At 46.0% G+C, this 23,035-nt stretch overlaps 1 protein-coding gene across 1 annotated transcript in view; it reads right to left on the reverse strand.

Annotated features, from left to right (window-relative positions):
- The window catches only part of Dock2 (dedicator of cytokinesis 2), a 419,530-nt gene that overhangs the window by 49,901 nt on the left and 346,594 nt on the right, over positions 1 to 23,035 (reverse strand). Inside the window, exons 31-33 of the mRNA XM_052759023.1 lie at positions 21,212 to 21,312; positions 21,063 to 21,121; positions 7,928 to 8,076 (exon numbers count right to left, since the gene is read on the reverse strand). Coding sequence (XP_052614983.1) covers positions 7,928 to 8,076; positions 21,063 to 21,121; positions 21,212 to 21,312 — 309 coding nt within the window. The remainder of the gene's footprint in view (positions 1 to 7,927; positions 8,077 to 21,062; positions 21,122 to 21,211; positions 21,313 to 23,035) is intronic.

Raw genomic sequence — 23,035 nt, forward strand, 5'->3', positions numbered from 1 at the left:
TGAATGCAATAATGCATGAAGAGTAGCCATCTCTGGCCTGGCACAGCCCCAGGTAAGTGTCAGTTACTATTAGAGATGAAGCAGGGCTGTGTGAGTCCTCAGATGAGTGGGGGAAGTCTTTGGGCAGCTCTCTCCTGTGCATAAATGATGGTACCCACTGAGTTAAAATCTTGATGGGATAAAATATTCCTCTGAATTACAATTCATATGATGCCACTGTTCTCCCACTCAGGGTGCCAGGAGTCAATAGAAAGGACCAGAAGACTTATCCTGATCTAGCGCAAGCACAGGGAGTTTTCTGTAAATGGCCAGAGTTTGAGGAAGACTTTCTGAAAGAGATAAAGGGGGCCTGGAACAATGGGTAGGGTTGTGAGAAATATGAAGGGAAGGGCAGTCCCCATGGGGGAATGGCGTGAGCAAAGCTGCAGAGGTAGGGGTGCAGAATATTGCTGGAGCAGGGACTTCAAGCGAGGAAGGGAGGAAGGGTGGGGAAAGAATGCAGCCAGCCAGGCAGTCCTTCGATTTGGCCTCTCCTGAAGCCTTCCCATTCCTCTCTTTATAAAGGAAGGAAGGAAAGAAGAGAGGAGGGAGACATGGTGAGGACTGTCTGAAGGGAATGGGATGCCAGTCTGTAAATGAGTCTACCCTTTATAGAATGCATTTGTTCGGCATTTTGTCTGTATTAATGATTTCCCTATGTCAGGAGCTAGGGGTATGATACTTAGTGATGTCTTCTATATTAAGAACACAAAGAAATAAACCCAAAGATGATGAATAGAAAAGCAGGTTCTGTGTCTGGGCCTCTGGATTCGAACCTTCAGTCCCCTGCAGGCACAGGTGTTGAATGCTTGGGTCCCAGCAGGTGGCGCTGTTTTGGGAGGCTGTGGAACCTTATGGAGGTGGCCATAGCTGGTAGAAGTTGGTCATTAGGTGTGAGTCTTTGAAGGTAGCACAGGCCTTGGTTCCTGCGATGCTCTTCTTCCTGGCCTACTGCGATGTGAAGATCCTATGTAAAACACTAGCTTAAGCCATGCTTGCCCTCCCGTGATGGACAGAAACCTTCTAAAATCACGAGCCAGAATAAATATTCCCAATATTGAGTTGTTTCTATCGGGTACTTTGGCAATGGTGGTGAACAATAGTGAATGCATAGGTGTTGGATCCTCCCTCCATTCGCCTGCCATACTGAAGAACTAGACGGTGTTTTTGGGCCCCAGCTAACTAAGCTATACCATGAGCTGGCAAACGTTTTCTGAAACGGGCCAGTGGATAAACACTGGGCCCCAAGGGCAGGATGCTCTCTGTCGCAACTGCTCAGCTCTGTTGTACAAAAGCAGCCTCAGACAGCACAGAAACACACTGGCGTGACGGCTTCCATGATTGCTGTGTTTACAAAACAGGTGTTGGGGTAGCTGTAGTTTGTCGACCCTTGTCAGTTCAAAGAGCATCACAGCAGCGGCATCCACGGCATTGCAGTGTCATAAGGAGGAGAGGAGGTTTATACATCCAGCACTACAGCTGTGCATAAGTTCACGTGCCCTGAGAGAGTTCCCCCTGTTATTGCCAGTAATGTTGCCGTTATTGCTGCAGAATGCTACTGGAAAGTGGCTCTGGGCGAGAAACACAGAATTTTTGTTGCTATTGTCTGAGCGGTTCTCTGGGAAATGCTGGCACCATTCCTCTTGGTGAGATGAACTGCTCTTTGGAGCAGATCAGTGGATGGGGGTAAATAAGCACTTGTCTCAGGGTCACAAAAGAGCCTGTCTGGAAAGAAATTGCAGGGTACTAGGGAGGGGGCAGAGCCAGAGACTGCACACAGCTCCTGAACCTTCCGGGGTGGGTAGGAGGGTTAAGGTCTCTGACAGACACATCCTGTGCCATGTTTAGGGTTGCCTATGGCCACGGGCTTTGGCATCAAAAGAATTGCTTGAATGGTACTTGGATGTTTTTTCCCTGGCCATGAGATTATGAATAAGTAATCTTTCTAATGTCACTCTTTTTATCCATTAAATGCAGGTTTGAAACAGCACCTACTTCATGGTAGCAGTGTAAGAAGTTACTGGGAAAACATGTACAAGACCAAGCCTGGTGCTTTGGGCACGGTAGATGCTCAGAAAGTGTTCACAGTGACTACCATGGACAGGTCCTTGCTGCTGACACCATAATCGCATGTAATCCTTACTTCCAGCAGTGGAGGGAGATGGACAGTATCCCCAATCCACAAATGAGGATGCGGAAACCAAGGCCCTTTCTCTTGGGTTGCAAAGGTTGACTGAACTTTAGCTAGGTTAGACCCAGGATTGCAACCCTTCCAAGACATACTCTGCCACGTCCCTGTATCAGGTCTTGCCACACCAACACTGTCATTATGCAGCACTTAGGATGCAGTCTTTCTCCTCTAAAATAACCCCATCTTCACCCCCAACTTCACATCTATATCCCTTAGTCATTTCCTCTCCCCACCCCGTCAAGTGTGCATTTGTTAATTAAGGGATTAAGTTACTTTAGCAGAGGTCAGATTTTACAGAGGTCCTGTGTGAGCCTTGAGAACCGATTCAAACCAAGTGTGAGAACTCCACACTTCCAGAAAGGACCCTCTCTTTCAGCTCTCCAGATCTTCTTTCACACTTCTGCTGCCTTTCTTAGCTGCTGTACAGTATCCCAGGTGTTCCTCTTTTTTATTTTTTTGATAGAATATTTTCTGATGGGAACCCTGTCCCTCTAACACTGATGTTTAAGGACCAAGAGTGCTTCCTCATATTTTTGGTGCTGACTTTAATGGGACGGGGTTTTACACGTCTGGGTGGCAGGGGAATAACAAAGATGAAGCTGTCCATCAGCCTTTGGACTCCTTTGTTAACAAAATGCTGGCTGGTGTGTAAGGGCAGGATTGACAGGAAATTGGAGGTGATGATGTCATGTGACAAGGGAGGCCTGTGGGAACCAGGGTGCCTTTTCTTGATCCGGTCACTAACTGACCCCATGCATTTCCCCAAGAGCTCAAGTTGGCAATCTGCAATGGTATAATACTCATCTCACAGGTCAGGAGACAGAACTGGAGAGACGCAAACTAATTCAGCTTACAGGCAGTGGGCCTCACAGGCTGCAAAGCACAAGAGGTGTTCAGAACACAAGCCTGTGTTGATCTTTGCCACACTCATGATCTAAACCACTGGAATTACCATGCCTACTCCATGCCAAGACTCAGTCTCAGTAGAATCTGCTGACCTGACCTCTTGATCTGCTAATTCATTCAGCAATGATTGAGCTCCTACTGTGTACAAGCATAATACTAGGTCTTGTTACTAAAGACTACATTCTCCTTAGCATGATTCTATCTGGTCTCTAGAGTCTCTCTCCATAGTTAGGGACTCAGCACTCAGCCTATCTGGGACACAGTCCCATTCTTTAGTCTTTACCTTAGATGGTCACTCCACAGTTTCTACACCAGGGCCCCACCTTTCTACCACCATCAGTCAGGGAGCCTTTATTCTCTTTTTCCATAGAGAAGTGACCTGAAAGGCAGCTAGTCTTTTTACCACAGGGCGTCACAAATAATCATTAGTATTCCTTAACTTCTAGAACTGTCTCCTTGTACCTTCTTTGCTCTCTTGCCTTTGACTACATTGCCCCTCCCCCCAAAAAGATTATTTTTAAAAATTCACTGGAGTGTCCTTCTCTATGCTGGAATGCCTTTCCCTATGCTGAGGCCATTTTCAAGGAACGTGATTGGATGGAGGACTTGACATCTGCATTCAGTATAGGTGCATTTAGTATTCTGGGCAGAGGACCAGCTTTGGCCTACAGGCACTCCTGCTATAGTGTGGAAAAGGCTTACTAACGAATCTCCACACCGAATGAGTGCTACGGCTGCACCTCACTGGCAGGACACAACCAGTTTTCCTCCCCCAGGGGCATGACACCTCCTGCCACAGCAGCCATGATGTGGCCAACCCAAGGCCCCTCTTATTCACATCCTCTCCACCAAAAGATTCGCTGAGTATACCAGGGAGGGGGCATCCCATCCTAGGCTATGATGGAGTCCTGGAAGGGTCTGGGAGGGAAGGATCCCCTCATGAAGAGGACATCAGTTTTATCCCTCAGATCAGTTGCCTATGGGATTTGGGACTTGGGCTAGAGGAGGAGACAGGACAATCTGGCCTTGAGGTGGCCAAAGAATTACAAAGGAGAGAGAGGAGGGGTCTTCTTCTAGAGTTTCCCCTCCCCAGCCAACCGAGATGCTCAGAGTCTCACACTCCCGTGGCTCCTATCAAGCCAATCTTGGTCTCTGCAGATGAACCATGGCCCCAGGAAGCAGCAGAGTCTTTCCTGAAGCCTGAGGCCTGAGCCATCTAGGATCTCTTCAGGCAATTAAGCAAAGGAAGAGCCCACAGAAGGGCAAGACAATTAGTTCTAGGCCAGAACACCTGTTATGAACTGGGAGCAAAGGCCAAGTCTCCTTTTCCCTTTGGCTCTCCTAGCTCCTCTGGGAAAGCTTGTTCTCTAAGAAGGGCACAGGGTCCTCTCCTCTCAGACTGTTTGGGAATGATGTAGTTAGCCTGGTTTGCACAGGAGAGCTCCTACATTCTAGACCCCAATCTGGGTTTTGCTTTTTGTGGGGAGGAAGGGTATCACGGCTGCTTGAGACCTCACCAGGGCCTTGCCTGCCTCCTTTGCAGAGGAGAGTTTCCACAGCCGCTTCCCTGAGCCCAAAGCATGCACCTGGGCCAATTCCTCTCCCTGCTGAGCCCCCATCAAACATCCCTGATAGTTTTCACAAGGGCACCTGCCCCATTAGTCAGCCTGATTGTCCTGTCTCTTTTGATAAGGGAGCAGCAAAAAGAAGCAATTGGGGACCATGCTTACAATGAGGTCTCAATCAGACAGCCACCAGATCTTGTTTAGCACACTGAATGCCATTGGGTACAGAAATGTTTCCTCTGCATACCCATGTTCGGGACCTCTTCCAAGGTGTCAACTGGTGGGAGGTACTGCTCTGAATGGAAGCAGGATGGCTTTACATCTAATGCCATGTGCCTTCAGGTGTCCCCATGCTTCATAGACCCATTTTCCTTTAAATGGAGGTTGATCCTAAATTGTCTTCAGATACTCACTCTGGGCTGTCACCTCCAGGTCACTCCTGCCCAAAGGATCAAGTGGAGTTCTTTTCTCCATCTGCACTCCTCTGCCTGATTTCTTCTCAGGCTAACTGCAAAGGGGAAGCTGGTCTTTCTAGGACCTGGGAGCTACCAGTATCCCCAAGGGGCATTCAGAGCATCTGTTTACAAAGGTAACATAATAGCAAACTAGTCCCCTATTCCTTTAGAACCACTCTTTCCAAAGTTGGATTTAGAAGAATGATAGGTCCAATAGATATGTCTTAATGGATACATTTGGGAAATCAAACAGGCCTGTTAGTCATGCAATGAGTCAGCTCCCAGTTAGTGGGCACCAGGAATCTCCAACAGGGTCACAATGCACAGTGGTGCCCCAAGACCTTTCCCTGGCAACACTCTTCCTTGGAGGGTATTGCTGGACTGATGTTCCATGGAATGCACTGGAGGAAGAACTGCCCTAGAGACCGGCCTTCACTCCTTCAGTTGGTGTTTACTAGAAAGTACTGGCGGGTGGATATACAGTAGGCAGAGCATGGGTTTGGGAATAATGCTAACCTGTGTATTGTGAGCTCTGCCATGCCAGCTTAGCAACCTAGGACTCCACTTAGTTTGGGCTATATGCATACACCTAAGATCTCCACTTGCGTGTACCATACACACACATGCCTCTCCTAACAATGTACCTAGCAACCTAGGATTTCCACTTACACCAAGGTGCACATACACTCCACTCTGAAAAATGTAATGTTTCTCTGTCCCTAACCACCATCAAAGACTTTCCTTTTGTTGATAGCTTCTTTTCAAATACAGTCTCAGCCATACCTTGGTAGGAAGGTAGGCACTTCATCTAGGCTACAGTGGTTTGAGCTGCATGCACAGTAAGACAAACTGTTCTGCAAGTGATCTTTAAGGGAATAATTCCTATTTATCATCTTATATCTGTACATAATTAGACATGAGTATGATTAAAATCAGATGCTCCATGGGAAGGGACATGCAGAGTAGAAAAATATAACTCTAATCTGTCCACCAAAATAGAGAAGCACCCAAATTACACACCTACTAATCAGGCCCTCCTTACTCTAGACCCTATGAGGGGAAGCCCCAAACATGAGCCATGCCCTGGTAGTCTTTGGCTCCTGTGGCCTGCAGTCACTCTTGACAGTATATCTGACCTGTGTTATTCATCAGCTGTGAAACTGTTTCTCTGCTTCCTGGCCATCTCTGCATGCCTTCATTTCAATTCTTTGATTAAAACACTAAGAACCTGGACACATCCAGTTGAGACACCAACCACCAGTTAGAAACTTCCCTTCTCTGATTTCCATAAGATGGGCATTGGTGTTACCCATCTCAAAGGGAATAAGAGAGACTGCATGAATGAAACTAAGGAAAGAGTGTACCATGTCTGCCACACCGTGAACACTGGTTAGTGTCTGTCACGGCCATCATCGCCATTCTGATTAGGTGAGGTTGAGGAAGAGCTTTACACAGAAATGACTATAGGCAGGATACAATAGTCAATGCCTCAATACACAAAATGACAAGCAGGGAAGCAAAGATCTCTTAAAGGACACAGCACTTGGGATGTGCCCTACAGGACCAGTCAAAGTCCAGAATGAAGAAGTAGGAAGAAGCAGGCAGAGGAAATACATAAAGAACACCCCGTGGGGCAAAGTCATCCAGGGGAGCTGTGAGGATGGCTGGAGAGTGGGTGAAGAGGAGAACAGAAGAGAAGGAATGGCTGACAAGCTCAACAGCCAGCCAGAGTGGGGGTGGGGATGGGGATGTGGAGCTGGAACACCAGCCGGCAGGCATGGGCTCTGATGGACAGGAACCTAAAAAACAGTGAGCCAGGGAAGGGCCATAGGAATATGGTTCATCTAAGGACACAAGGAAATGGAGTTCGGAATCTGTCTCTTATAGGGGTCTTTCAAGGAGGATTATTAGGAGGCAAGATAGGGCTTGAAATGCTGGGTGAAGGTGAAGAACTCGGAGCTCCCACTGGATGAGGGGCTCCTGGGATGTTGGGCTCCTGGGAAGTGGTCAAAATGCAAGGGGAGTGCTCAGGCCGCCTGGTGATGGCTTTGAGACCAACCTTCCTAACAGGAAAGTGACCCAATGGTTCAGGCGCCTGCTATAGGAATGGACTCTTTCTACTCCTGCCAAACTTCTAGAACTATTTGGCCTTGATAATGTCTCCTGCCCCTTTGCCCTCTTCGTTAGGAGTCCCGGTTTCTAATGAAAATACTTGGCCAAGAATTCTTGCATTTGACACGGGTTCCGACTGACATGCTGAAGGACGTGCTGAGTTCCTGACACACACACGGTGTGGTGCCGTTTGAGTGGCCGGCCTCTAACTCCATCTGCTGTCCACTTTGAAGTCCAGCCTGAGTGTGACACTTGGCTAATAGGATTCTTTTTTCTCTGGATAACGTAGATTTTCAAAGTCACTCAGGAAGATGGAGTGCCAGATAAAGTTGGGAGCAAGCATGATGTGGCCGGAGCACATCTAAGGCCCGCAGTTAGGCAGTCACTGCGTCTGGAAGGAAGATCCCCGCATCTTGAGAAAGCGATGGAACAAGAACAGAGCAGGAGGGTGCATTTTCATTTTGGCCTCAGGCAGAAACTGTGATAGAATTCTGGCCAAATGTGATCTGCCAGCTCATTCTGGGCACACAAATAATGTCCCTGTCCTATTGAAGCCTCTGAATGGAGCCCAGGCAGATGGAACGAGGGTGTCATTATGGGGAAATGGACTGAGGGTTAGGGATGCTGGTGTGAATTTCCAGCCTCATTTTTATTTTTACCTTTTTGAAAGCTCCACTCCTTTGATATTCACACAGCATCATGTCGAAGAAGATTGGAATGGTAGCTTTCCTGAGCTCGGCCTCGGGGATAAGTGTCATCTCTAATATAGGTCCCACCATGCCTGGGATGAAGCAGATTTTGTTCTGGCCTGCAAAAGAAGAGGGACGGGGTACATGAAGCAGTTCCATGATGGACAGGCCCTGCTCCTGGAAGTCGGGAAAGGAAGAAAGGAGGAGGGAAGTCAAAACAGTAGTGAACTTTTCTGTTGTTGTCTCCCGGGAGCCAGGCAGCTTTGAACATTATGTGTAGGTTGGCTTGCCAAGAGAGGAAGGTGCATCCTCCCAAACAAGCCCTGTTTATGAAGGCCAGTAGCGTATGAAGGCTGGTAGCGATGGCATGCTTAAGCGAGCCCATGTTTGCGAGGACTTCCACCCGCATCATCCCCCTGCAATACACAGCCCTAATTGAAAAGGAACGATGGTGGTGGGTGCACAAGCATGTTTAGAATTAAATCTGTCTGCATCGTAAGCCATGCTTCTGCGGTCTGGATAAAATGTTTCTAACAACGGCTCCATGAAACAAGAAAAGCACATCTCTTTGCTAAGAAGCTATAGAACAGCTTGGTTAGGGGGAGCAGGATTTAAAACAGCACTTTAGGGCAGATGGACCCCTGACGCCTTCAGCCTCATTACAGGGCATGCCCTTTCTGTCCACAGTTCAGCCATACCGGCTTGGCTCCAGTGCCACAAGCTTGCCTTGCTTCTGTGGCTCCAAGGCCTTCCTTGAGGATGCTTTCCTTGCCTGCTTCCTGCTCTTCTGAGTCATCACTGTTTCCCCTGGATGGCTCCATCTTAGCTCTGACACAAGGAGACAGGCGCTCCCCTGCATCTCACCCTCCACCTCAGCTAGACAGACACATACTCTGTTCCACCCACAACCTTTCCCACTACTTTGAAGTGTCTTTACTTACAGACCCATTTGGTTGATACCTGCTTCCCGTTCTGAGCTCCACGAGGGCAGAAACCTGCACCCGTTCTCATCATGTTGGCAACACTGAATGGAGAACAGACTAGAAACCCAGGCAGTGTCGATCCTCTGAGGAAAATGCTTTGCCTGGCTCTTTTAGTCATTAGTTATTTGATGTGGCCATGTGTCTCACAAGAGGCTGAGCAAACCCAGCTCTTGTGAAGACATGTCAAATTATGTCTGTGTGCACTTGGCACAGGACCAGGCAGCACCCCACGGCAAAGACAAACCCCCTAAGGGCACTGGTTCTGGAACCTGACTGTCTGAAGTTGTAAATGAAACCATATCAACTAGATGTACGAGGCTGAGCAAGTGCGTCTCACCTCTGGGGCCTCAATGTCCTCACCTACAACTTAAGGTAAAAGCATAAAGCATTTTTAAGAATACATGAGTCATGGGCTGGGGAGATGTCACTGTGGGTAAAAGGGCTTACTGCCCAAGCATGAGAACCTGAGTTTGAATCCCCAGAACCCATGTAAAAACCAGACATGTAGCACAAGTGGATATGATCTCGGCAATACTATGAGGAGACTGGAGGACAAAACAGGAGAATCGCAGAAGCTGATAGATCAGCCTGTCTGGTCTAAACAACAGAAACGTAAACAAGAAATCCATCTCAAAGAAGGTGGAGGGTAGGGCCTCCACATGCATGCCATGCCATGTATGCACACATTTATGTTCATGTTCTCCCCCCTCTCATAAAAAAGCCATTATTCAGTGAGCTGCCAGTCAATGCATGGCACATGACATATGTCACAGGGCATTAACTATTGCTACCATGCTGTTCTGTTTCCTCAGAATGAAGCACAGAAAGCAGGCAGTTGAGCAGAGCCCCAGAATGACGACATCACAGAGGCGAAGGATGCGGACTAGCTCCTAGGAACTGCGGCGTCCCCATGGATTTGTGAGGGTCGACAAGTCCCAGCAATGGCACCCTTGCAGCTGACACTGTGACCATGCCTCGGCAGTGGCCCCTCTTTCCCCTTGAGCTGTACAGTGCAGGAGCCCACCTGGTCTCCTCCACTGTGAGGAAGGACATGGGCAAAGGGCTCCTGAGGGGACAGAAACTCAGATGGCACCGGGTGCGGCCTGGCATGGCTCCTTTCCATTAAAGTGGGGAAAGCAGCTGAGAGGAAAGGTCAATGACAGTCAATCCTCATTCGGCCTAAACTGTCCTGTTGGAGGATTTCCCCCAAATCCAGGGAAAAGGGGCATCGCCCAAGGAAGCCTGCAGATATGAGAAGTAAATGAGGAAGTCAGGCAGAGTTGAACGGCACAGAAATGCTTTTCAGGGAGACCGGCCCCATCACTGAAGGCACTGGGATTGAACTTGAACCTCATTTCCTCACTTCGGCCCAGATAGACAAAAAGAAAATGCCCTTACTTCTCCCACTTGGCGTATAGTAGTTGCTAATACAGGTTTCTTTCTGACTTTGTCCTTCAAGATCTCTTTTCAAACAACAGGAGGGTTTTCAGATTCGAAGTTGAGTGCAACATGAGGCAGAAGGTAATTGGAGCTATCAGAAAAGCCACTGGGATGGGGACGTGCTTACGCAACAAAGGCCTGTAGACTATCAGAGGGTGCCGGGGCGATAGGGATATATTTAAAATGCTTTAAAATAAAGGATGGAGACGCTGCAGACAGGAATTTTTTAGATACTTTTGACCTGTTTTCTCTGTAGTCAGTCTGTTGAGATATTTGGGAGAAAGGGAGAGAAGAGAAAGGGAGATGCTGATCTTTAAACACACCATGATTGCAATGGCGCTTAACATTGCTCCCAGAAGAAATTTTATTCCTTTATTGAAAAAAATTAGCACATTGGAATTTTTGTCTAAATAGCCAAATGAGTGCATGGATTTGTATATCTTTATATACATAGGCACATAAACTCACAGAGAAACATTTGTAGCTAATTGAATAGAAACTCATTTGGAAGAAAAGAATTCTCGTTCAAGAAACACACCTGCTGCTGTATGAGGGGAGGAAAGAGGGGAATTGGTTTGAGAATTTTTTAGATAATAGATGCTGGATACCACTGGGAAGAGACGGCAATTAGAAATGTCAGGGAGCCAGCAAGTTAACTCCAGGTGTGGGTGTGGCAGTGTTGGATCTGGGAGGGCCCTGCTAGAAATGGGAGTTCAGGGAAAGCTCACGTGTGTGGATGCAAAGGGGCCCTGTGTGTTCTACATGAGCAGCCCATCTACTCAATGGCACTGCTTGTCATTCCTTCAGGGGAGACTGACAATTGAGCACAAAGGATCTGAGGTCACTAGGAAGATGAGCAAGGAAAGGAAGATAGGAAACCTGTGGGAATCTGTCTGAGAATAAGCTGGACAGGTTGCTGATCTCATGAGGCTAATACAGGACAGAGGGGGCAGACTATAATAGCTCACTACATGCTGCCACAGACCCTGACGTGTACATCGACAAAGGCAAGTTATGACGTCTTGGGTTTCAGAGTCTGGTAGACCTTCTGGGGACTTACAAATAAAGAAAACATCACTTTGTTCAAAGGGAGAAGAGTGAGTGTAGAGCTGTCCATCCTTCCAACTTCAGCTTGGAAAACCACCCTAGCAGTGCTGAGAGGTGCCTGGTCCTGCTTCCCTCAGGCCTATGGAGTCTCTGAGGCCGACACCCGTGGTCAGGTCTCATTTCCTCTACTTCATGGCTTTGTGGTACTGCTCATATCACTCGACTTCCCTGAACCTCCAGAATCCCCTTGTACATGGTAGAAGCTTAAATGGGTGAATGGAAACACAGAAACATGGGGCTTTTCAGTGTCTGGTACCTGAGAGAACTCAGCAGCATTGATGCTGATTAAATATGGTAATATGGAGAGAGCTGGGAATCTTTTGGCCTCAACACTATGTCGGGTTCTAGAAAGAACAGAATGAAAACATAACATTCCACTACGTGAGAGCCACTGGTCATTTTCATGGGAACTTATAGACTGCTCAGCTTTTTGTCTTATACTTTATTTCACTTATATTGTAAAGAATTAACCAGAGAAAGGATCTAGATGGATTTTCCCTCACTGCTGTGACACTCACGACCCTTCACACTCCTCTCAGGCCCGTTGAATGCTGTCTGGCCCACCTTCACAGGTGTGTGCAAAGCATTGCACTCTGCAGGCCATTTGCTGGAGGCCCTTGGTGCCCTGTCCATGCCTCGTACCTGCCTTCCCTCCAAAGCCTGTCTTCCGCTTCTCCAGTATATCCTGCCTCTTCTGCTTCGGCTTTCACACATGGCCTCAGCCTCGCTCCCCACTGGGAACCCCACCCCACATGTGCTCCTGAGAGTAAACTCTTAGGCATTTTTTAGGGCCTTAAGGTTCATTCCAGATGCTGTGAACCATGTGTCTTTTTAAACACTTGAGATATGGCTATCCAGATGTAAATGTAGTCCGAGCATACAAAAATCTACCCAAGAATACATTTTTTTAAAAAACCGTAAGAATGTTTTATCTTGATTATCTATTAAAGTCATACTTACTGATGGCCGTGTCAGAGGAGCAGGTGGCAATTGAAGTTCAAGATGTCAACCCACCAGGAGGAAACTCTCCAACGAGTGAATCTCAGTCAGAGATTCACAGACCAAAGAATGCCTTTGGCTTCTGCTGTGCCTTTATAAGTTTGCTGCTGATATCTTTCTCTGCTACATGGCATGGTGTGAATGGGTGTAGGGAGATCCCCACTGCCTGTAATGTAGTGTGTTTATCTCATAGAAACATCCCATTCTACTGGACATTTTTACCTGTGGATTATTATGAAGATGATTTCTTCCTTAGCTGTACTATCTAAATGATAATAATAATGTTAGTTTAAATAGTGTTTTGATGATTGAAAATATAAACAAGGAAGTGTCACACTGCTACAACACATGAGTTTCTATTATGGGGCCATATAGACTGTGGCTTAGGTTAATGATTAAGAAAAGCAATTGAGTCCCAGTTAGCTCAGCTAGCTTAAAGTCTTTTAACCTTAATGTTGGGAGATGTGTTCACAGGTTTTGAACTGCATCACAGCTGAAACAAAGCTTTGAAAATAACTTAAAGTTAGACCAAGATGTTTTTGTCAAATAGCTTTAAGGAAAAAAACCCAAGAAGACAATCTAAAGTTTTAGAAAGGCACACATTTGAATGTAAAACTCTTTAAGGCCAGGGAACAAGAACAAAGCAGCCCAATTATTACTAGTTGATGCACTTTCCTTGCTAGGATTGGTTGGTGATCAAAGGTGATGATTAATTCCTTGTGCCCATTTTTGCCCTCAATCTTCTGATATAAGAAACTATTGATGAGTGGGTATGTACCCTAAAGGTTTAAAGTAGAGCTGACTGATTCTTCATATATAAGAATTTAGGTTTGTGATTCCTTTAAGATTCCTTATAAGATTACCTTTCAAGATAAGTAATAAAGTAATTGGCCTTTTCTTTGGAACTGCAAAACTGTAGCCTGTAAAAGACCTGGTTGAGAAGAATACTCTGCTTGCCCACACGGTTAATCTATAACAAGCTGCTTGGGTATGAATGTCTATGAGTTCTTAGGATAATTTGTTTTTCACTTGTAATGCGTAAAATGTTTAATCATGTAAGGGATATGGAAAACATGCTGTTTTTTACTGTTTGTTTTGTATTCATTGTACTCATTCACTTGAAAAACAAAATGTAACCACATTGTAATTTTTATATTGCCTGAAAGATTTTGCTGGGGCATATAAGCTGTAAGGGAAAGAATAGAGATAGAGTAGGAGAGAGTTAAAACAGGCTAGAAGGAAAGCATCAAGAAGGAGAGTTAGAAGGAAAACATCAAGAATCAGAAAGTTAAAATGAGTTAGAAGGAAAGCAGGAATGAGAGAGTTAGAAGGAGCTAGAAGGAAGCATCAAGAATAAAGATAAAATTAGAAGGAAACCATCAAGAGTGAGAGAAGGAAATCACCAGGAAAATAAAGTAGAGAATGCAAAAGAAGAATAAAGAAAAGGTCTGAGCTGGGCGGTGGTGGCACACACATTTAATCCCAGCACTTGGGAGGCAGAGCCAGGCGGATCTCTTTGAGTTTGAGGCCAGCCTGGTCTACAGAGCAAGATCCAGGACAGACTCCAAAGCTACACAGAGAAATCCTGTCTTGGAAAGAAAGAAAGAGAGAGAGAGAGAGAGAGAGAGAGAGAGAGAGAGAGAGGAAGGAAGGAAGGAAGGAAGGAAGGAAGGAAGGAAGGAAGGAAGAAAGAAAGAAAGAAAGAAAGAAAGAAAGAAAGAAAGAAAGAAAGAAAGAAAGAAAGAAAGAAAGAAAAGATCTGAAGGAAACCATCAAGAGAGTGTGTGAGTGTCTTTTTCCCTAAGGCCCTCAGATAAAAAAAGTCTAGTACGTGCTGACACCATGGATCCCTTTCAAGCCCTGGGCTGTCTGGAGGCTGGTCCCCCAGGCAGCGATACATACAACGTTAGAATATGAAGCTGAATAAAATAGAGACCATTCCTTGTTTAAGGGATTAAGTTAAGGATATTCAACTTCACACTAGTACTAAAGCAAAATATATTTCATAGAAATTATCTTGAATTTTACTTTTATTTATCTTTTTTTTCCAGTGCTGGAATTGAACCCGGGGCCTTGTGGATGCCAGGCAAGCATCCTACCTCTGAGCTACATCTCCAGCCCTGTATTTTGAATTCTGAATTTGGATCTTTTTTCTTTTCAGGCTAGTAATATGCAATCCAATCCTCTCTCTTGATGTCAGGCAGATGCAGAAAGTTGCATACCCAGCAGCCTCACCACTGTGAGGAAAAGCCACCAAAACTCCAGTGTGCTGAATTATTAAGCTGGGTGAGGGGTTTGTGATGTATTTTCCACTTACAGTATTTTCAGCTTATGCTGAGTTTATTGGGCTATAACCCCATCATAAAGTACATCTGTGCTCCTTTTAATTCTCTCTTTCTCCCTTTTTTTGTCTTTTAGGATAGGGTCTCCTACAGCCCATGCTAGCCTCGAACTCCCCATGTAGCTGAAGATTAAATTTAACCCCTGATCCTCCTGTCTCCAGCTCCCAAGTGCTGGCATTATAGGTGAGTACCACCATGCCCAGGCTTTTTAATAGTCTGTTAATGTAGGTACTACAGTATTTAAAACAAGACATGTAGCTCACATTCTATTTTGACAGGACGGGACTATAGAAAGAATAGCTTTTGGCTCATCCTTGTTGGAGTAACCCATGGCTCACTCACTTCACAGGGTCCTTATAGACTTTCAAATTTCTACTCTACAGTTATTTCATCTTTACAGACATTAACTAAAGAATTGCAACCAATATTCTAATTCTCAGTGGTATGGGTAAGTCTATGAGGCCAGGCCTGTATTGTTCGTCTGTTTTCAGTTTTAACCTCAGTCACATGACCTTAGAAGGTGCTCATACTGGATTCCTGTTATTGATGTGGTAAGTCACAACCAACTGATGACTTCAAACACATTCATTATCTCATACTCCTGGAGAATAGAAGTCTAGAATGGGTTTCACTGTACTAAAACACCAAGGTATGAACATACATGACTGAGGTCAGAAGTCCAAGGAAGAATCTATTTCCTTCCCCCTTCAGGCTCTTAAGAGTCTCCTTCTATCCCTTGGCTTATGACCTCTCACCTTCATCCTTACTGGGCCTTCCTCAAATTTCTCTGGTTCCCGTTCTCCTGCTTCTCTCTACATATATAAGGAACTTTGTAATCGTATTGGGCCCATCTGGATAATCCAAGATCCCCTCACCATAAGGATCCTTAATTTGATCATAATATTTGCATCATTTGCTATTTAAGGTATTAGGGTCCACAACTTCTGTTATTAAGTGTATAAATGTACGGATGGATGTTTTCTCGAACGCCACTCTGTATTTCTCCTGGGCAGCCTACCATCCAACTCTAAGAAGCATGCTTGCTTAGGCTGCTTTCCTGGATCACTCGCCTTGTTGAAGCTTTCCTTCAGCCCCAAGGTGGACCACTCACTCTCTGATGTTCTTTAGGAGACGTTTCCCCCATGGTCTCTGGAGCTATATCATTTCACTTTAAATAGCAATATTCTAAATTTCCGTACCTAGACAGTTGGTTCTTCCTTATAGGGTCTGAATCATGCCTTATTTCCCCTCAACCTTCTCACTATTAGTCCACCTGGCTAATAAGGAGATGTATAAAAAGAAGCAGCCCGTTGTTCTCATGGGCTTGCCAGGACTGGTTGTCCCACACATGTGGTCAAGATGCCACTGTCTGTCTTTCCCATGATGACTGTTAACACATCAGCCCAACATTAAACCAAGGGGATGTGGGAAGGTTAAATGCAACATCATTTTAACAAAATGAGCATTACCCCATGCCCAGCAGAAATCCAGTGTTAGAATACTATACCATTGGCAATGGTCCAGGACCCCAAAACACAAATGGCACAGACCCTTAAATGGCTGGGCTCCTAACAATATGTAGTCTTCCTCACCAAGAACTCCCATCACATGCTTCTTCTCCCAGACCAACATACATGCAAGCATGAACACACATGCCTAGACTCTTCCCAGAAGAATGATTGTTAAATAACCTTCAAGCCTGAGATGAGTCTTGCAATTAGTTCTCTATAATCACATGGCTGCCACAGACTTTCCTACTAAGAAGATACTGATGCTGAGTCTTATGGTTGGTGCTGGCATTAAAGCAGAATTTCAAATACCAACATGCACAGTGATTTACTCATTATCGGTATTCTCTGAAAAAGTTAGTTCGCTATTTCATGTCACTTGAAAAATGTAAACTCTTTGGAAAAAATATTCATAAGAACATTAGACTTGGGGTCCAAAGACAAATTCTTCTAACTGCAGCTCAAGGAACCATTTGTTGTTGACTTTGGATGTGTCCTTCTGCTTCTGCAGACCTATCAGAGCTACATGACCTGTAAGATCAGAGAGCCAAATTAGCTGATTTACCAGTTAGAGGTGTAATTGAAAATCTGGCTACCAAGGCTAACCCAAAAGCTCTGGTTTTCTTCCTTAACAAAACCTCAGAAGATGGTCAGCTCAGAGTTGTGAAATCTGAGGAGACAGAAAGAACTCAGTGTCACCTCCAGCCTCAGCATATGACTTTTGTCCTTAAGGCACCAAGACAATTGCCGCCTCTCCAGCCATCATGTCATTTTCCAGAAAGAAAGAAGGGCAAAATAATGACGTGCTGTGCTCTCTGAGTCCTCTCTCTCCCCTTTCCCCTTTCTCCCTTTCCTCCACCCACTTCTCTCTTTGAAGAAATGCTTTGCTGAATACAAACAAACATGTTTCCGCTGATTTTTTGTGGGGCAGATCTGGGTCACACGACCACCATCTACTACTCCAAGACATTGTTAGCTGAGCAAATTGCAATCCGACCAAAACAAAAACAAAAACATTATCAGGATCCAGTCCGCTAGGAAGAGAAGAAGAGCTACTGCATGGGCAATCAGCAAAGGCCTCTACGGAGGAGCTGCCCTTTAAACCCATCGTTAGCTATGTAGTGGTCTCACTGCATCGGTCCCTAATGAACTCAGAGCTTGGTCCTGGTGTGGATTATCAAGCTAATCTCATTAGTGTGCTAACACCAGAATCCCACGGAGCAACAGGGTAGGATATCAATGAGGCAGCCACTCATCCTCCCTGCCTCGGATTTCTGTTCTTATTCCTGCAAGAGACAAGGAAGGAGAAGGTAGCCATGACAGTAATGAGTGGAAACCTGGTGTGTGTGTGTGTGTGTGTGTGTGTGTGTAGGGAAGACCCCTTCAGAATGATGTACTTTCTTCTTCCTCAGAAGTCTGGCCAAGAGGTGAAGGGTGGCTCTTTTGGCAAAGTTTCCTTTGATGTTTTGTTTCCTGCAGTAGACATCATTTGTCTGAATAAGGGGCCATCTAAGGAAGGCCAATGCAGTGGTGCTCTCCTCGACCAGATCTTTAGCAGGGTGGTGTGGGAATACAGCATTCAGATGACAATGCCAAAGGCCACCTCTAGCCCTCTTTGACACCTAGGGTGGCCTGCGCCTCTCTGTTCTTAAGATTGCTCTTCAGCAAATGCCATCACTGAGGGCAGTCACAATCGATGGATCGTTTCTTGCAACCTCCAGACAGGTCTTTTAATTGTGCTAATCCATTCTGCAGGCATGTTTGAGGAGCAAAGAGCTCTGTGATGTGTCTGAGCAAGGCTTCCTGCCAGTATGCTTGTTGGTTTTCCACCTCTAATGCCCTAAATGGTTGTGAATGAGTCCTTTCTCCTCCCTGAGCCTCAGTTTCCTCACTGGTAAAAAATAAGGGTCAGATCATATAAATCTCCTTTCCAGTTATCCTCAGTGGTCTGTCCTGGGAGTCAGCCATTTATAACAGGCTTTGCACCCCTGCTCACTTTAATTACAATATTTCTACTTTTTATCCCATTTACTTATCGAGCATGAATTCTTCTTTTTATTGGCCCTTAGCTAAAAATAAATGTTTGAAAAATGCTGGACAATATGATCTCTAAAGGGCCCTTCCAGCTCTGGTGTTCTGTGATTCTAAGCAGGTGGAATATTTGGTAACAGCTTTTCATTCATCAGCATAATTGGAAGTACAAGACTCCCTGCCAAAACATAATCTATATCTAAATAAAATCTTCTGTGTGCAAAACAGTGCAGTGAAGGATGTTCAGAGGCGAGCAGGCTGTGTGGAGCCGCTCACAACAAACAAAACAGAGCTCCTTGTTCTGTGATTCTGGCAGAGCCTGGTGTGTGGAGCTGGGAGCAGAGGCCCACCACAGCTTCAGCTAGTCTCTGTTGAAGAAATAAAGTATGCAAACTGGGAAGCCATTCTTTTGCTGGGAACATGGCATAGTTTGAAAACACTCAATTAATCATCATTGATATTCACACACACACTGGAAAATGCCTTGAAAGAACTAAGGTATTGGCTTCTTTTGAGAAATCGGAAGATATGGTAGTGATTAGCTTGCGTTCTAGCCAGACAGCAAGCGGCTGGAGAGCTGCAGCCACTGGTGGTAGCTTGCTGCTGAAGCATTTCAGCAGCACTTTGCTCCAGGCCCTTGTTTCTCCTTACATGTATCTGCACTGACATTGTCTTTTTTTTTTTTTTTTTTTTTTTTTGCCTTGTTGCAAAGCAATGGTATTAGGGTTTGAACACACAAAGTCGCACACAGCCTCCAGTATTAAAGGCTTGGCTTCTAGCTGGTGTCAATTATTTCCTGGAGGAGAATAAAACTTTAAGAGGCAGGGTCTGGCTGGAAGAAGTAAGTCTGTGGCTGTATGTCATTGTACGGTAGGGGTGGGGTTATACTGTGCCACCCTGAAGGCATTTCCACGATGAGATGAGGAGCCTCTGCCACATACTCCTGGGCTGCCATGATGTTCACCACAAGCTCTGAATCCACAGAGCCGAGACCGGGGGACTGGAGCCTCTGAAACTCCATGTCAAATCAAGGAATTCTCCCTGCTGTTCCCTTGGCTCTTTTGGTCATATTTCCAAAAAACTGCTAACACAAATGGAAAAGGAGACAAAGTATTCCGGATAGCCCTCTCCTTATCCAAAGTAGCCAGACAAAGGGCACGCTAAGAGGATCCTCCCTAGGGGACATGTCACAATAGCTGAAGAGGTTTGGATAGTTACAGCTGGGGAGAGTGCCACCAGCATCTCAAAGGACAGAGCCCAGAGAGATGATCCAATACCCCAAGATAGCCCCTACAGCCAAAGGTTATCCTACTCCAAATGCTGGCAGTACCTGCACTGTAGAATCTCTCTGGGGCGTAGGGTCCGCCCTACTTCACTCTTTCAGATTACTGCCTGGACCCCATTCTTCGGGCCTTAGTGGTGGATACTGGACTGAGCTTTGGTGGCAAAGGGGCCAGCACAGCCCAGTTAGGCTCCATCTCACTGGACCACGGTAAGAACAGGAATAAGAATGGGTACAATAACTCTGACATGTGTGTGCAGGCCTCCAGAGCCACATTTACCTTAGTCTTTGCTCTTATGACCTTCATAGGCACCTTGTGAGACAGTGTTAGTTCCTTTACTTAGGACAAGGGATGTTAAATTCTCTTGCTTAAGGCTTGGTTGTACATGACTGGGCAAGGCCCCAAGCAGAGCTGTGACAGTTGGTTCTGGGCCTAGGTCCTTTGCTCTGCTTTAGGTTCTGTGAGCCGACTCGTGGCTTCCCTATCATCAATTGTGTGGTCGTAGCTGGGGTCTGATGTTGCCAATGACCACAGAAACCACTGGTAATCGCTCTACTGTACTGTACTCCTCCTCCTAGCAGAGGATAGACTTTACTCTAAAAGTTATCCAGAGCATCTGCTAAGGGCCAGCCCATATGAAGAGCTCTAGGGAAGTGGGAAACAAAGTCCAAGAGGGTCATGGAGGTTAAAGCCAAGAGGCAAATCCCCTTAAAAATGCCCAGGGCAGAAAAATTGTACACAAGAGAGTCAAGGAGAAAGCCAAATGCCAGAGATGGACTTGCTCACTCTTCATCGACTCATCCATTCATCTTTCCTGCAGAATTTGGTCCATAAGCAAGATTAATGCCCCCCTGTGCTCATAGAATGAAAACCACACTCAGAGACTTCCAGTTGTCTGAGCTCAAGCAAGTAACTTTCCATTTCGAGTTTCCTGATCGGTAAGAGAAGGGAGGGGTGGGCCTAAAGGATGCAATACGAAGTTTCTGTAGGGTCTCTTTAGTCCACGCCTCACCCAGAATGTCACTAAAGGTCCCTCGGCTTCCACCTCTCCCTTCACTATTAACCCCAAACCATCCCTGCAGCTCACTGTGACAAGGGGCAGCTTCTGGAGTCATTCCCCAGAGAATCCATTCTCCCACCCTGGGAGGTTCAAAAATATTTTATGGACCACATTACACAAGAAGCAGGATACACAATATCGACTGCCAATCAGCAGCAAGCATTCCTGTGACGCACGAGGACAGGTCCCACAGTAGCGCTGCCTCCTCCTCCCTCTTATAAATTCCTGTTTGACTTCCTAGGTCTTCAGGAACATCACAGAGAAGCAGCTGGGAAGGACAGGTTGGGGACTGGTCTTCAGGGAGGCACTGGAAGCATGCAGATACGTCTCTCTGACAAGGGCACCTACTCACCAAGCTTATACCACATATCACGGATGGAGAAGCCAATGAGCCGTCTCATGTCCCCGTACCTAGAAGAAGCGAAAAGGCCTGCTTCAAACCCCATTCCAGTGCATTTCATGAAGCCCCACCCCCTCAGAAAATCCAAGACTGCAACCTACTTATTCAGGATTTTGTTGTACTTAGCGTGCGTGAACTGCTCCAGCTGCAGAGAGTCCTGAGTGATAAAAGCCACTGCCAGATGAAAATAGTTGTTCCACAGCTGTAAAAGAAAGAGGAGAGCAGTCATGGAGAGGGTCTGAAAGAGGGGAAGCACATTAAACACTGTGTAATGTGAATAATTTATAAAGATGGCAGACGACAGAGGCAAGACCAGTTTAATTGTGTGCTCTGCAATTTTCTAACTGGCACAGACTCTGAAATTAGCATCCTGGCTGAAGCTAGGACAATGGATGGCTTTCTCTGGGCACTGGCCATGCCTTCCCCTCTCTGACAATGGGCTTGGTCGAGGAGAATTTCAGAGCTGGATTCTTGTAGCTGTGGTGCTTTTGTTGTTCTGGTTTTTGAAAGACAAATAACTCACCCCGATTGGTGAGCTGGTTCCTGTCCTGAAATTATAGGTGTGTGAAAGATAAGGCTACTCAGGAAGTTTGAGCTTCACCGGCTCCCTCCCTGAGCAACCTGACAACTCTTAGAAGCCAGCCTGCAATCCCGTCTATCTTTTTTTTTTCAGAGCTGAGGACCGAACCCAGGGCCTTGCACTTACTAGGCAAGTGTTCTACCACTGAGCTAAATCACCAACCCAAATCCATTCTATCTTAAAGCACTGTACATTTGCCTTCTCCTCCGTTCAGTGATCTTAAAGTCTGGTTCCAGGACCATCAGCAGCATCACACCTTCAGGGGGTGGGGAGTGTGGCCCAGAGACATGTGTACCAAAAAGCACTCGGTGAGGGTGATTCAGGGGCTTTCTAAGGCTAGAACCCCGTCTCTACCAGCTTGTATGTTCTCAGCTGCTGTAAGTTTTCCAGGCGTGTGATCTGCTGCTGACTGTGAAGGAGACTGGTGGAATCCACTCCCCCAGCTGGTGGTGAGACAGAGCAGAACAAACATTCGATGCATGCATATGGAAAGTATTCAGAAGGATGAGCATGGTGGTGACAATATTGATATGGGCCGCAGATCAGGAAGAGGAAGGTCCAGACTGGGTGTTATTGAGCCTCGGCAAACTCATCTGCAAAGCTGAGGTGACCGGGCACTCACCGCAGAGGGCTGCAACACAGGCAGCGTGAGACGACGTGTTTACAAGGCGTGGACCACAGTAAGAGCCTGAAAGGATCGGTCGGTCTCACTGTGGTTCCCTGCTCATTATCCAAGTGGATCCTTTTGTACCAGTGCAGAGCCTAGCAACTTGGATGCTCAAGGGAAAGTCTTTTAAGATGCCTGACTTGCTAAGTCTGTGTCCACTGTGTAGCACAAGGACAGACCCAGCAGCAAGAGAGACTGCCCTGCAGTGGAATCAGTCACCTTCCATTTCAGCAGGCCCGTCACAGGCTGCAAATAGCCAACACTGCCAAGGTCATGACTGCTAAAAGCCATACCTTCCATAGGCCTAGGGGTCCAATTTCAGAGACCAGCAGGCCCGGGGGCCCCATTTTCCATGAGCTACACTGCTTTATGTCAAAGCAGGAAACTCTAAGAACCAGATGTGTCACATGACCACACACAACTATGTCACTGGTGGACATAAGGATAATGTAGTTATTTTTAATTAACCAAAAAAAGCCATAAAAGTAACATACATACAGGTTTTAAAAGTTGAATGAGAGCAAAAGTTTCCATTATAAAACGTCATTTTTCTATCCTGTCTTGAACCATAGCCTAATTCCACAGAAGAAAATGGAACTAATGCCATGGTATCCTCTCAGAGAACTTTTCTGTCTAAATAAATGCACATGCGGGCAGCCTTCAAAAACAGGCCTGCCA

Source organism: Peromyscus californicus, unplaced genomic scaffold (genome assembly GCF_007827085.1).
Source record: "Peromyscus californicus insignis strain IS unplaced genomic scaffold, ASM782708v3 Scaffold_3__1_contigs__length_106647218, whole genome shotgun sequence".
Lineage (NCBI taxonomy): Eukaryota > Metazoa > Chordata > Mammalia > Rodentia > Cricetidae > Peromyscus > Peromyscus californicus.